The following is a 13751-nucleotide window of genomic DNA, read 5'->3' as shown; positions in this document are numbered from 1 at the left end:
TTGTATTGCCGTGGTTTTTGTGTCAGTACAAATCCTAATATTCTGACGTATATTGTACAAACGCCGTTATATTTTAAACACCTTTGCTGTTATCGTGGCGTTTATTTCAGCCGTAGACGGTGTAAAACATATTATACAGTCTGTGATTTCAGCTAATAAACCAAACTATGACAACTACAGAATCGCTAAAACGGGGAAATCTGGAGTGCCGTTACGTGTAAGTTCGGTGTTTTCTGAAGCTAGGCTAGATGAGAAGTGGCAGTGAAGGGCAGAGGTCCTCACAGTATCCTAAACCAAACAAACAAACACTGGGTTTGGATTAAGACGTGATCGTTCATTTTTAGGATGTGTTATTTGTTTGGTATTTGAGTAATTCTGTGACGGTGACGTAATTCAGATAGCGTGCATAGAGAATTAAGAAAAAGATACAGTCACAGGGCAAAAGGTATGCTCATCGTTGCGAAAAGGCTGTGTATCAATCACAGCTTTCACAGTTTCGTGTTTACCTTTTTCTCTGTGACGCAGAGAAGCTCACAGACCAATGTCAAGCAACACTGAAATCTTAAATTTAAATGATTTATTCTGTCATTCGTTCAGAGGTTGTTTTTTTTTTTTAAACACTTGCTGTGTAAAGAAACCAGAGATTGAGGAATGGCTCGTGCATTGAGACGGAGGCTGAAAAGCTTGCTGCCTTGCCCGGGAATCGAACCCGGCACTCCCGCGCCCGGTTACTGACGAGCGGGGGCTGAGGGCGCAGTGACAGCGCCACGGCGGCAGAAAGGTGTACTACACCCAATGGTGTAGCACTACCGTAGAGAGTGAACGGAGAATTGTGCGGCCAGTCTCATCCACCTGTGTGATATTGTGTTTCTAATAGACCTTTTTCACCGTTGTCATTTTGACCTGAAGTGGCAGGTCAGCGCAGGTGTTGCTAATGACTGTAATGGAGGTTCAGTTCATGGAGGAGCGGGCAGCTCGGACAGCAGCAGGCCCGGGATCTAGACCCACATGCAGCTGGACCACAATCAGTGTCACCAGCACCACCTGTGTTTACCTGCAGCTCCATGTGAAAATGGCTGCCGTGAAAAAAAGCGTACAGTCTGAGGGTCTGTCTCCACACTGTTGGAGAATATAACACTTTGTGCATTTTGACATTTATAAAGAATGGCAACTGGATTAAACCGGATACAACTAGCTACAATATGTAAGATGTTGCCACATTTGGTAAGTTTCCGGAGGGAGTCAAACTGCGAAACATATGATTAATAACTTGTTTGTTTGTTTGTTTTAAAATCTCAGCAATTTGGGCAACCACGTATGGTTAATAAGCTCACTGAATTGATATGACCTGTCTTCACATTTTAGACTTTCCTAAAAGTCTAAAAAAAAAAAAAAAAACGTCTGTTAATCACATTGCATGCTGTAAATGTGTTTCTTCGGGTCATTATTGTTATTATTTTAGCTCTACTTCCACACAAATCAAATGGAAAGCATAAATGACAAGATCACTGATTCTTGAGAATTTGGATAAATCATGTCCCACTAAAAAACATGCTATTTCTGCTGGAAATTTACAACATTTTAATGAATAAAAAGAATCAAAGGCATAATCAGGGGGTCCTTTGCACATTTGTAAGGTTCTTTTATAGGTTTATTTTTAATTTGTATTAATTTAATGATTACATGTTGGCCCATGGCCTACAAAGCCAGTTGTCCTCGGATAGGAGATAATCATTTCAACTTGATTAAAACAACAAAAAGTAATAATTTCATTGAATAATATATTTACCACATGAAAGAGCACATCATAATATGTATTAAAAACTACAAACGATGGGTTTTGAACAATATTTACCATTATTTTGTGGTTGCTCAAAATGTGTCCCAGATATTCGTCACCACCGTCAGATATATATTTAAAAAATAATAATAAAAAAACTACAAGGTCAATTACATTCCTGAGGAGCCCTTTTCAAACCTTCAGCTCTACTGCATACTTCAAGACCACTCAGGCTCCTGGAAGTTTTCTATTTTCTCTTAAATCTCTTCATATTTTTGGACACTGCTACTGTCACAACCATAAATTGTCAACACCGTCACTTCTGTATAATAAATATTAAATTAGATTATGGAATAAATGTATACTTTTTAAGAAGAGGTCTGATGTAGGTAGCAACAGGGCAAAAACAAGCTGGCTAATGTGAACAACTCATGCTTATCATGTGAAAGAGCAGGTTTTTGTCACCACCGTCAGACGTCACCACCGTCAGACAGAAAACCTGACAGTGGTGACATCTGACTGAAGTCTGAAAAATGCTTATAACAGTGCTCAGGATTGTTATTTTTTGTACCAAATAGTTAAATAAAGTTGTTAAGCAAGAAGCCATTGACTTGAGTGGTATAAATTTTGGAAATGTATGTTTTAATGAGGCGACTGTCACCACCGTCAGAGGCAGTTATATTTGTTTTAAATGAATATGCTTACAATATGTTTCTGTGGTGCTGTTGAGTTATTAAAGTAATAGTCTCTTTAATACAAAAATATGTTTTTCAAATTTAAAAAAAAAAAAAAAAAACATTACGGTGATGGTGTTGACAAAAACAAAGTAGCCTAATAACTGGAAAAACCTATTTTATGAAAAAAATGCAAAATGAGGAGGTTGCACTGATACATTGCTGAACAGCCAAGACCTTGGCCTATAATGATATACCTTCAGATTTGGTAATTTAACACACTCTTTTTTTTTTTCAAAATGAAAACCTGTTTTATCCAAATTCCCAAGAATCAGTGAGATAACATTGTTTGTCCGGGGAAAGGATGCATCGACGCAAATTAAATTTTGTGCTGTTGTTTTTTCCAGGACCTGCTTATGTGGTTTCATACTGTGGTTGAAAACACTGCAGCAGCGTCATAGCTTACCTGTACAATAATACACAGGCCTCCGATTTAAATGTAGATTTCCGGGTGTAGTTTCTCCTCTGAGGTGCAGTGATGTAGCCCGGTGGTTTTCCAGTTGGGCTCCAGGGGCCTCAGCACCATAAATACAGGTTGTTCAGTTTGTGTTGCCATTGTGCAGTATGTGTCAGTTTAATTCTGTGTTTATTACTGAGGTTGTAGTTTGCAGAGGTCTGCTACTGGACTACATTACATTGAGGTGTTTCTAATTTTTTGTCCTCCCTACTTATATTCATGAGGGAGGACAGAATATTAGAAACAGCTCTCAATAAAATGCAGTCCAGTCTATGAGCTCAATGCCAAACATAGAACTGAATGAGCACCTCTATTACTGTGATAACAAGAAAAGCTGAGCATTATAGATTGTATTAGATCATACAAGTGGACCTAAGAAAGTGGTCACTGAGCGTATGTGTGGACTTAATCTTTTTTCACCTATGTGTGCTAACTTCTTACTTTTGTTCAATTTTTGCCACAGACACATACCAAAGTATCTTTAATATCAGTGCAAAATCATATCAAGTAATAGTTAGTGTGGAGGCCCAGAACATGAGAAAATTTGGAAATCCCTAATGGAGCCTAAATTGCTTCTGTATTTGCTGCTGTGACCCTCTGCACACCAACCAACAGCACAGTGTCTGCACCAGACACTGAGCACCATCTGGCTCTCCTTATGAACCCAACGAGGTATTAGGATAATAATAAAGACCACCGTTCCAGCCTGCACTGTTGAAAAATCTGTATTTATTAATGATTTACAAAAGGCTAAACATGAAACCATTTAAATGATTCAGTTCATTTTGAAACCTAAAAAGGAGTTTGTGGGGAGAGGGAGCGTGTCTGTAGTGTTTGTACAAGTCAGTTATAACAGCATCTTATCTCGTTATGTAGAATCAGAGTTTTAATGGAGGCTCCTGAAAGAAAAGGATATTCACACACAGGATGGAGTCACTCAAACAAACTGCAGAAAAGCATTACATTTGAAAAAGATTTTTTCTTAGTGTGTTTGAAGTGTATGCCTTTTGTACACCAGTAGCTGTGCTAGGGAATGTGATTATAGAAATATAACCTTTATTTCTGTAGTCAGTTTTCTATAATCCTAGTCCCAGTCCAAAGAAACCTCTGGAACCCACTACTGCTGACGTAAAGATGGAATACATTTCCCTCTAGTGTTAATAAAATACAGATTACCACAGTACAAGGGGTCTCAAATGTAGTCCATTTCTTACAACAGTTTGCTGATACATATTTAGTATTAAAAACAAAATTTGTGCAAGAATGGTTTTCCACAAGGTTTGAAATAAATATCTGCAATGCGAACAAGGACTTAAGAGTCGTTTGACTTTTCTTCTGTTTTTTTTTTTTAAATTGTGAAAACCAACACTGAAGTTTATTACCGTTTTAAGTGACGAAGTTTCTTTTTCTGCCTTAAATGTAGTGTACAATCGGTCAAATTAGTCTCACACAACTCTGCAAAGAAAATGTCTATTCAATTCAAACAAAAGAGAAATGCAATAAAAGAGTTAATTGGGGGGAGAAACATTTAAAATACTTTTAACTCCACAGACAGTGAGAACCAGCTGGAAGACAGTCCAATTTGTCAGGTCTTCTTACTCGGTTCCACTGAAAATGTCGAAAAATGCCCAGTTGGAGCTCTTGCCGTCAAATGCTTTCATCACATTAGTTCTGCGGTTTTCATTTTCCAGGCGGGTTTCTACAGTAGTAAAGAGTGAGACAGTCGTGGACCCAGATATTTACAGTAATGTTGTGCACTTAAGATCATCCTCTGGAGAATCCTCCAGAGTTTATCCAAAATAACGACAAAAACTAAAAATAAAAAACCCCGCTTGCTACGGAATGAAATAACAGTGCTTTCACTCACTGAAATTTTAAATAAAAAAAGAAAAAGAAAAAAAAACACTTGTTGCAACCTTGGGCATTTCTGTTGACAAGAAGAAATTAAGTGTGAAAACGTGATGCTGAAAAAGAGCATAAAATAACACCATAAAATGTTGTATTTCATTAAGCTATTTAAAAAAAATAAAATGAGCAAAAAAACTTTCCATCCCTAACCCGAGAACCATTTTACAAACAAAAATAAATCCCCCTTCGTCATGTGATTCTCAAATTTTCATATTACTAGATATAATTAAAACATTTTTACAGTGCTTTACCATTATATATCTTTGATAAATCTTAAAGAGGGGAAAAAAATTAAGCCATAAATGTCTCTCCTATTGCAAAGATACATCTATGTCTTATGTGAATGGTCCAGTTATTGAATGATTTAAAAAAACAAAACTTGTTTTGAGGGAAAATAACACAAAGAGGAGGAGATGGTCAGCGGTGGGGAAGTGAACGCCGGCTCCCTCGACTCGGTCTTCCCGGGAGCATCTTAACGTTAACACGGAGGTGCTGGTGTTAGTGTTAAGGTGGTGCTGGGAAAGTGAAAGGCTGCGCTCTACTGCTTGGTGTTGAGCTCGTTCTCCAGCTCCATGAGTTTGCGTGAAGCCTTGACCTTGTTGGAAACCTCCTTCCCCTGAGAGAAGAGACGCTGGCGCTCCTTGAAGGTCAAACTCTCCGGAGCTCCGCTGGGGATCGAGTTCTCCTGCTCCTGACTGCAACACACACACACACACACACACACACACACACACGGACAATGGTCTTTAAATAAAACATGTAAAACAGTAAAACATCAAGTCTGTCATCGTTGTCACCACATGACCCGAGGTCACTTGATTTCTCTTTCATATTTGGGGTATTACTCGGTTATCTTGTATTTCATTTTTAAATATATATTTATATATTAATGTTATGTTATTAATATTAAGCTATTAATTATAGTCATACGTTTTTTTTTTTTTACTTTTTTTTTTTTTTTTGCAAATTTCCTACCAATTTACAGCTTTATTCGCCAAATATGTGTGCACATACAAGGAATTTGACTCCGGTTACTTCCACCGCTCTCATGTACTTACAGAATTAGACATACAAGCACAGTAAGCAAACATTTTGCTGCTATGTTCAGATCTAAATTTAAATATCTATCTATGTAAGAATAAAAATGAAACAAACTACTACTACAACAAAAAAACTACCAACTACTGGAAAATGTGAAGTAGAAGTCAATAGTGCAATGGATCAGAGTGCAAAGATGCTGGAATAAATATTGGATATGGATATATACATGGATACATACATGGAGTGGATATGGAGTAAAAAGAGTATATACAGTATAAACAGAGTGCTAAAATATGTATTGACGATGATCTGATAAACTGTTGATGCTACCAATATAATTAGAATAACTATATACAGTGAATGTTAGAGGTTTAGTGCACAAGGCCTGTTCCTGATACTGTGAGACTGATAGTGTTTATCACAGTGACGGCCTGTGGGTACAAACTGTTTCTTATTGTTATTATTAAGTTAACCACAGAAAAAGAAGGAGGGCCGAACCTTTTTGTCCATTTGTCTCGCGGGTCCTTGTAGACTTCTCCTGATCCTACAACTCCTGCTGAGTTTCCAGTGTACGAGTTAAGTCCTGTCCACAGTTGAGGAGTCACACAGCAGACAGACAGAGCAGCAGGACATCAGTCAGTATCAGGCATTAACAGTCTGTCCCAGACAAAACATCCCATCTAGAAGCTGCTGGGTGCAAACTGGCAAGATCCTGCAACTACGGCACTGGACTCTGACTCAGCTTTCATCATCTTAGTTGGAAGTCAATCAGAAACAGTTACTTTAATTTAAATAACTGCTGCTATGTGGTTTTGGGTAACTTACATCTCACGGAAACCAAGTAAAACTAAAACCAGTTAAACCTATGAAGGTCTCAAATACTTTCTTAGTTCCACTTTCTGTGGGTCTAAGGCCCTAAGAAGTCCAGTTTCCATTGCACCCAGCAGCTTCTCCAATTTACATCACGAGAATTCCCACAGACCAGCTCAAGCAGGAGGAAGAGAACAGGTACTTGAGAAGCATTAGGCAGAGAACAGAGTTTTGTTAAACTAGAGCAGCAAGTTGAGAAAGAGAAAGAAAGCATTTTAAAAAAGCTGTTAAAGGGCCATTCCAAAGCAGCAAAGTGGTCTGTGGAAGTGTTGGGTGGTCTTCAAGGCCAAGGTCACCATCAAACATGTCCTCTAATGGGCTGGAGCCCCAGTTGTGAAGCACTGACATTTAGTTCCTGTTCTGCTTTGTGGAGACAGGAACTACTTGCCTTTTTCAATTTGACTTCTTTAGATCCAACATCAAATTGATACTAAAACTTCTATGGATCACTGTTACAGTAATCTGGTGCTACACAAACCAGTCCACACATTAAGGCCGCTTTCACATGGTCTGGACCAACAAGTTGTTTGATACACTGATACTTCATTCATTTGCTTTGGCTAGCTTTCACAGGGCACAAATCGAAGTGGACCATTCCATGGACACCTAAGTGATGTGCATGCTTATAGATTGGTTAGAGGAGAAAGCGTGTAGAGAGAAAAGATCCTTTCTAATGTGTCAACATTTTAGCTATCGTTTAATAAAATAATACAATGATGAGAGATGGATACGACTCTGATCAGTGACAATAGCAGTCTGTCACATTGCCATCACATCCTGGTACTGAAGGCTGGAAAAACTCCAGCAGTGTCATGATGTCACTACTTCATTGTGAGGCAGACCAACCAGGTAGAGCAGGTTTTAAATTCCTTTCTCATCCCACAGTTGGCAGCACTGGTGTGGCTACCTTTCTCACTTCAAATAACACGCTGCAGACTTAGCTTGAAACTGACCAGAGACCGCTTCTTTCAGGTGAACTCTAGCTCGAACATTCGGTGCACATAGGGGTTCTCACTGGCCCAAACCTAATACACCAAAGGGGTGAATGCTCCAGTATTTGATTCAGCCAGACCAAACACAGCAGGTGTGAAAGCGACCTAAGAATCTGATTGAAGGTCAAAACTAGAGTGCATAAGGAAAAGGCCTGCAGACTGATGAGGATGAGGTGGGTGATCTTGACCTTGGAGCCAAAACAAAATGTTAATCAGTTGGGTCACGGGTCCCTGTGTCTTTCCTGAGCCTGGGCCGGACCACAGCAAAATCCAGGGCTAGACCAGACACAGCCAGGGCCTAAATCTGGCTAGACCAGACTAGATCCATCCCACTGGTCCTAGACCACATGCCATCGTGACCCAAGAATCTGCAGGTTTTCATTCCAACCAAACACTACAGATTAAAACACATTTGATCAGAGAGGAGAGGAATCAGTAAACTGTGCTGCTGTAGTGTTCGGTTGGAATGAAAACCTGCACACGATGACAGGTATCACTAGCTTAGAGGGAACACGGGTTGGGAAGACTGTAGTAGGTATATCTGATCATCCTAAGCCAGGAAAGGCCCAGGCTCGGATATTAAACCCTTAGACTTAACACCACTTGGTTGTGTTCCAAGAAACACAAGCCAAGTCCAAATGCATGTAGTTTTATGTCTTACTTGTTTTATGAAATGGAAAAGGGGGGTCGGTAAAGTTCAGACACAGACACAGCGGCGGGGTGTGAACCCAGACAGATTCATCGAGCTGGCAGCATCCAGGCCCTTTTTTGGTTTTACAGAGTGAAAGCAGAGATCTGAGTGTAGTTTGAGATGGGACCGAGCTGGGTCCCACTTCAGCCCAAACCACATAAACACAAACTGGCTGAGAACAAAGTAACCACAGAGAAACAACCCTTTCGTCAAGGCCAGTAACATTCCTCTGTGAAGCCAGAGGAGATGTAAAATTACACTTCTGGCACTTCCATTGAAAATTCTTTAAATTCACAAATAAAGCACAACCAATGGCCTTTATGGATCCCAAAGGTTATGTGTATTGTTTTTCTTTTATTTTGGTTCAGCTACTCTTGGAGGCCAAAGATAGTTTTTCTTTCTCTCTCTCTATCTTTTTTGTTTAGCTGAATTTGTTTTTCCTTTTTAGCTTTCTCTAAGTTCATACACCTTGGAAAGCTAGCAACAGTTTTGTTTTTCTAGTGCTTTCATTCTGATTGTAAGGACAATATCTCTTTTTATGTGGCCAAATTTTAGAGTCAGATTTGACTTTATGGAGATGTGTTTTTGACAGAAGTTCTTGGAGCTGCCAGCTGATCAGATTGTCCACACTGAATGTACTTTGGGGTTTATACGTCAGGTAAGCTGGACACTGTAACCTCCACAATGCCTTGAAGGAGTTGTAGGAGGTTTAGTGGAGCTGCAGCATTAGACAGCATTGCAGCTACAGCAGACAAACAGGCAGAAGGAGAATAGATAGACTGACGAGGAAAATGACAGGAAGCAAAATCTACTGACAGAGCAGAAAACGGACAGAAAGACAACCAAGCACAACAGTTGGAAAGAGGACGATCGATGCTATGGAAAGGCAGTTTAACAGACAGATGAACAGCAACAGGCTGGGTGGAAAAACGCCAACACTCAGCAAACAGACAGGTAGCAAAACAGGGAGCAAAGACAATAACAAAGAAAGAAAGAAAGCAGGTAGCAGCATGGTGGAAGCTAAGCTCAGGCAGTAAAAAGCAATTTACATCAAGCTGGTTATTTGGGGGTGAGCTTTCTGGCAGCCATAGTGCAGTGTTTTGTGTGTATGGTGTGTGTGTGTGGGGGGGGGGCAGTGGGACATGCATGGCTCGGTGGTTTTTATTTCAGGGGAGGTGAGGTGGAGTGGGGTGGGTAGGTATTGGGAGGTTAGTGGGCCGTTTCCCCGAATTTGGATGAGGAATGCCGACACAATGTTCCTGTGAGGCCCGGATTGTGTTTTTGTATTTCATATGCAGCAGGGAGGGAAGAGCTTTGGACTGAAGGTGCAGACAGCCATTTCCTGGACCACAGGAAAAGATTACAGTCAGACTGTGGTGCATTTGCGGCTCTGTTTGTCTGTGGCTGTTCAAAGTTCCCCGATTTCAACGGTAAATTTAAGGAAACTGAGCCGTGGAGAGGGTCAGCTAGGTCAGTAGATTGATATGAAATCTGCGTTTGTTTAACACTAGAAAGGCCAGTTGATTTAGGTTTTTTCCTTACAGTACCATACCAGTGATTCTGCCTGTTTAGACTAGTATCTACAAAACATGTAAACTTCATGTTTCTGCCAATCTTCTCCCAAAGCAAGCAGGCATATTTTAGAAGTTAGACATCATTTTTCCTCCCTTTTATCCAGCTAAATGGTTTCCATTCATTCCTCCAGGATATGATAATGAGCTTTCAGAGACTTCCAACTTTCTTCACACCAGCATTCATCACTGTAATAAAGTCATCTGCATTAGTTTTCCTAAAAGCAGCAGCACTGTTGTGTTTTGATAACTTGATATTGGGGTAGTGAATATAATCCCTGGGGAACACTTGCTTTACACAGCCATTTGTCAGCTCTGTGGTTAATGAATGGTGACAACTTTGTTAGCCACAGACACAGCATTATAAGGTGGCTGTTTCAATTAAAAAAAAAAAGAAATTCTTATGTGAAAATCAAGGGATGTTGCTCATAAGCTGTGAAATCTTTAGTACCCCATGTGATTTGCAAAATGGTTTGCTGCAATGTAAAATAAGGGCAAATTGTAGTAACAACTCAAATGCTCAAAATCACTGGTATGGTCCTTTAAGAAATGCCAAAAGCATGTCATTTGAAACAGGATGAATGTAATTACTGCTACAATCTCCTCATGTGGTTGAAAACTGAGCAAAACTGGTTCCCCAGAACCTCTTAGATTCACTTTTTGAGGATTTAAGAGGTGCCGAAGGTCTGAGAAAAGTGGTGGATTGACATTCTGAAAACAGACATATTTCAGTTTTGAAATCCAACACAGCCATCAACTAACTACAAGCCTCTCTAGAGTTAACTGTGCAGATGTCTCTTTCCAACACTGCCTTCTGAAGAAAAATAAAGATACACATCTTGACACAATATTTGTGATGTATAAACCAAGAAAAATATAGAAAAATTCTTTTTCATATTTGATCTACACTGAGACAGACTAAATTTGATATTGTGATAAATATGTAAGGGCTTGTGAGTCAAAACACTGATGGCCTGTGCCTGAACTTGTGTTTTCCTTTGCTAGGAAAAGCTTCCTCAGTTGAAACTGCAGGGCTGTAGCTATGAAGTCTCAAAAGGTGTCCCTGCTGACAGGGAGCTGTATGGATGAAGCTAAGTTTATCACCTTGGTTAAGAGGAAGACTTTAGCCAGAAGCCTTTGAAACAGCCACAGACAGAAGGTGCCTCAGTCAGCACACTGCTGCTGTGTGGATTTGTGAATGCTGATATGTATGAATGAAAGCGGAACCCTTATTGATCGAGTTGAGTGAAAGATGGGTGTGAAAAGCCAATGGTGTGTCTCCTTCCCTTAAAGCCAACACCGCTAAGCAGGGCCACGGGCAGGCAGGGGGTTGGGCAGACGGACGACTGGCCACACCCCCGCCCCAAGCAGCAACCAACCAATCAGACACAGAGAAGGCGGCGAGCGACAACACCAACAGTACTATGATTGGTTCTGATGGGTTTCAATCTGCAGCAAAAAACGTGGTGGGGCAATTATTGATTGCTTTTACTGTCCACTAGTGCTGATCGTAGTGATTGGAGGAAGATGAGGAGGAAATTACTGGGGACAGGAGGAGGTGTTCCAAACAAAACAAACACAAAGCTGAACACAAAAAAAAAACAAATCCGATTTGCTGGAGGAGAGGGAGTGAAAATTTCCACACAGAAAACAGAGAACACAAACTAATGGGTGACGGGAAATTGAATTACAGCTCGATTGACTACTACACATAAAAAATAGTGATTTGAACAAACAGAAAAGGGAGAAAAGTAGAGAGGGGAAATGAATAGCAGAATACCTCTCTACTAATGAACAAGGTAAAAAGAAACACAAAAAAAGGAACTAAACTATAACTAGAAAATGAATAAGTGAATGAATGAGAGGGAGGTACGGAGGCTGTAGAGGGCACTGTGGCGAGCCTGACTCCTCCTCTCTCTGTTTCTACCTTTAGAGCCTCCTGGGGGGATGGAGCTGGGTTTGGCAGGAGGGGGGGGGGCTGTACTGTTGGAGTTGTTGACTGGCGGCTGGTACAAGCCAGACAGGAAGATGCCATCAGAAAGAGGGCGGGGCTTGCGCGCAGTGGGCGGCGGCAGAGGCTTGCTGCGATTGGGCGAAGCGGCGGCCGGGAGGTCGCCGTACGACTTCCTGGTCGCCGAAAGCTTCACCTGACCTGATTGGCCGCCGCCACTCCCTGCTTTGGTGACTTCCTCCCCTTCCTCCTCCTCTTCCCCCTCGCCCGTGTAGGAGACAAACTTGGCGGTGTAGAGTGTGTCGGGGGAGACGACCTGGGTTTTGAGGTAGGAGGTGTTTCTCTGCGGGGGGGACGGGGGGGTGTTAGTGGGGTTGGTAGGGGGGGCGGGGGGTTGGTATTCCCGGGGCAGTGGGGGCCGGTACAGACCGGCCGGCTCGTCCGGCGTCAGCAGCTTTCTCTCTGCCTCCTCATGCTGCCGGCGCCGCTCGGCCTCCAGGCGGGTGTAGTACTCCTCCTCCTGTCTCCTCTAGGGGAGGGACAACCTGTTAGTCAGCTCCACACACTGACCTCTCACCTCAGTGAGGGCTACGCTACAACTATCTAGGGACACAGCGAGGAACTAACTCTTAGTGAGCTCCACCACCTCTGTATTTCCATCCAAGTAAGGACTCATCTGATAGGAAATGGCTCTGGTTGAAAGAGACGGTTCTCCCATTTAAAAAAACGTTGGTATTATTTCACTTATGCCCAAAATATCATGTTATGTGTATCATTACTGAGTGTTAGATGATCCAAATACTGACTGTTTGTCTCCTGCCACTGAAGTTACTGGAGCTTCCTGAGTATTCATAACAGGAAAAATCCAGTTATAAACGATAATTTACACTCAGTAGTCATTGTGCATTTTTAAGTTTCACCTTCACCTTCTTTGAGTGGATTAAGGCGGTCAATTTTCAGGATGTTAGCTTGGGGGAAGTTCATCTCAATGGAGGATAATACAATAACTGTAAGGAGGCTAACAGTCAGCATGTGGAGCATCCAGCCAGTATCCAGCACTCAGTAACAATGAGAGGAAGATAGCACCACTACTGTCCTATAGAACAGCGGAAAGTGAAATAATATCAGTTTTTTCAAAATGGGTTAACCACCCCTTCACCTGGTTCACCCTGACTACCGTAGTAGGATTTAGGTCCAATTTTGACCCAAAAGCAGTTGGGGTCAGTCTGACAGGACACTGGAAAAGCTTTCTGCTCTCACCAGCTGACCTTCTCTACCAGTCTGATGTAATATTTGTACAAAGACATTATCAAAATGTCTACCCTGCCTGTTAGCCTGCAAGCACTCAGTACTGGTCCAGTCTGATAAGGTACCACCAAACACACCTGCTCTGTCTATTAGTCTGAATGGATACTGATAGAACTTGGCTCTGACAGTTCCTCCACCACACTGTCTACAAACATAATAGACTTTTTCACAGCAGACATTAACATAAAATAACAGAGTAATCAGGTCTTACTGATTACATTCATTAAGGTTATGTTCCATTTCAGTCTATGGAATGGAACCCTGGTTAATATTATTAGCTGTGTTTACCCAGCTATTTCATGTCAAAATGGCTGCTATGGAAAAAGGTCTATGCAGTACTGGTACAAACTGGTTCTTGCCCTAAGCTGGACCTACTCTACTCTTGTCCACCCTGCCTACCAGCATCCACTCCTTCCTTTAACACTACATGTATGCATGTGTGCACACT

The 13751-nt window shown here is 41.3% G+C and overlaps 1 protein-coding gene across 9 annotated transcripts in view; it reads right to left on the bottom strand.

The window, feature by feature from the left end:
- Positions 1-3680: 3680 nt before the first annotated feature.
- The window catches only part of afdna (afadin, adherens junction formation factor a), a 112108-nt gene continuing 102037 nt past the window's right edge, over positions 3681-13751 (bottom strand). For 6 of the 9 annotated variants that reach the window (XM_030046602.1, XM_030046603.1, XM_030046610.1 and 3 more), the window contains 3 exons: positions 11972-12524; positions 6419-6503; positions 3681-5574 (listed from right to left, as the gene is read on the bottom strand). In XM_030046602.1, the coding sequence (XP_029902462.1) occupies positions 5418-5574; positions 6419-6503; positions 11972-12524 (795 nt within the window). In that variant the 3' untranslated portion in view covers positions 3681-5417. The remainder of the gene's footprint in view (positions 5575-6418; positions 6504-11971; positions 12525-13751) is intronic. The other 3 variants (XM_030046605.1, XM_030046608.1, XM_030046604.1) reach the window with 2 other exon arrangements.

Source organism: Myripristis murdjan, chromosome 24 (genome assembly GCF_902150065.1).
Source record: "Myripristis murdjan chromosome 24, fMyrMur1.1, whole genome shotgun sequence".
NCBI classification, from domain to species: domain Eukaryota; kingdom Metazoa; phylum Chordata; class Actinopteri; order Holocentriformes; family Holocentridae; genus Myripristis; species Myripristis murdjan.
This window is presented reverse-complemented; position numbering and strand designations above follow the sequence as displayed.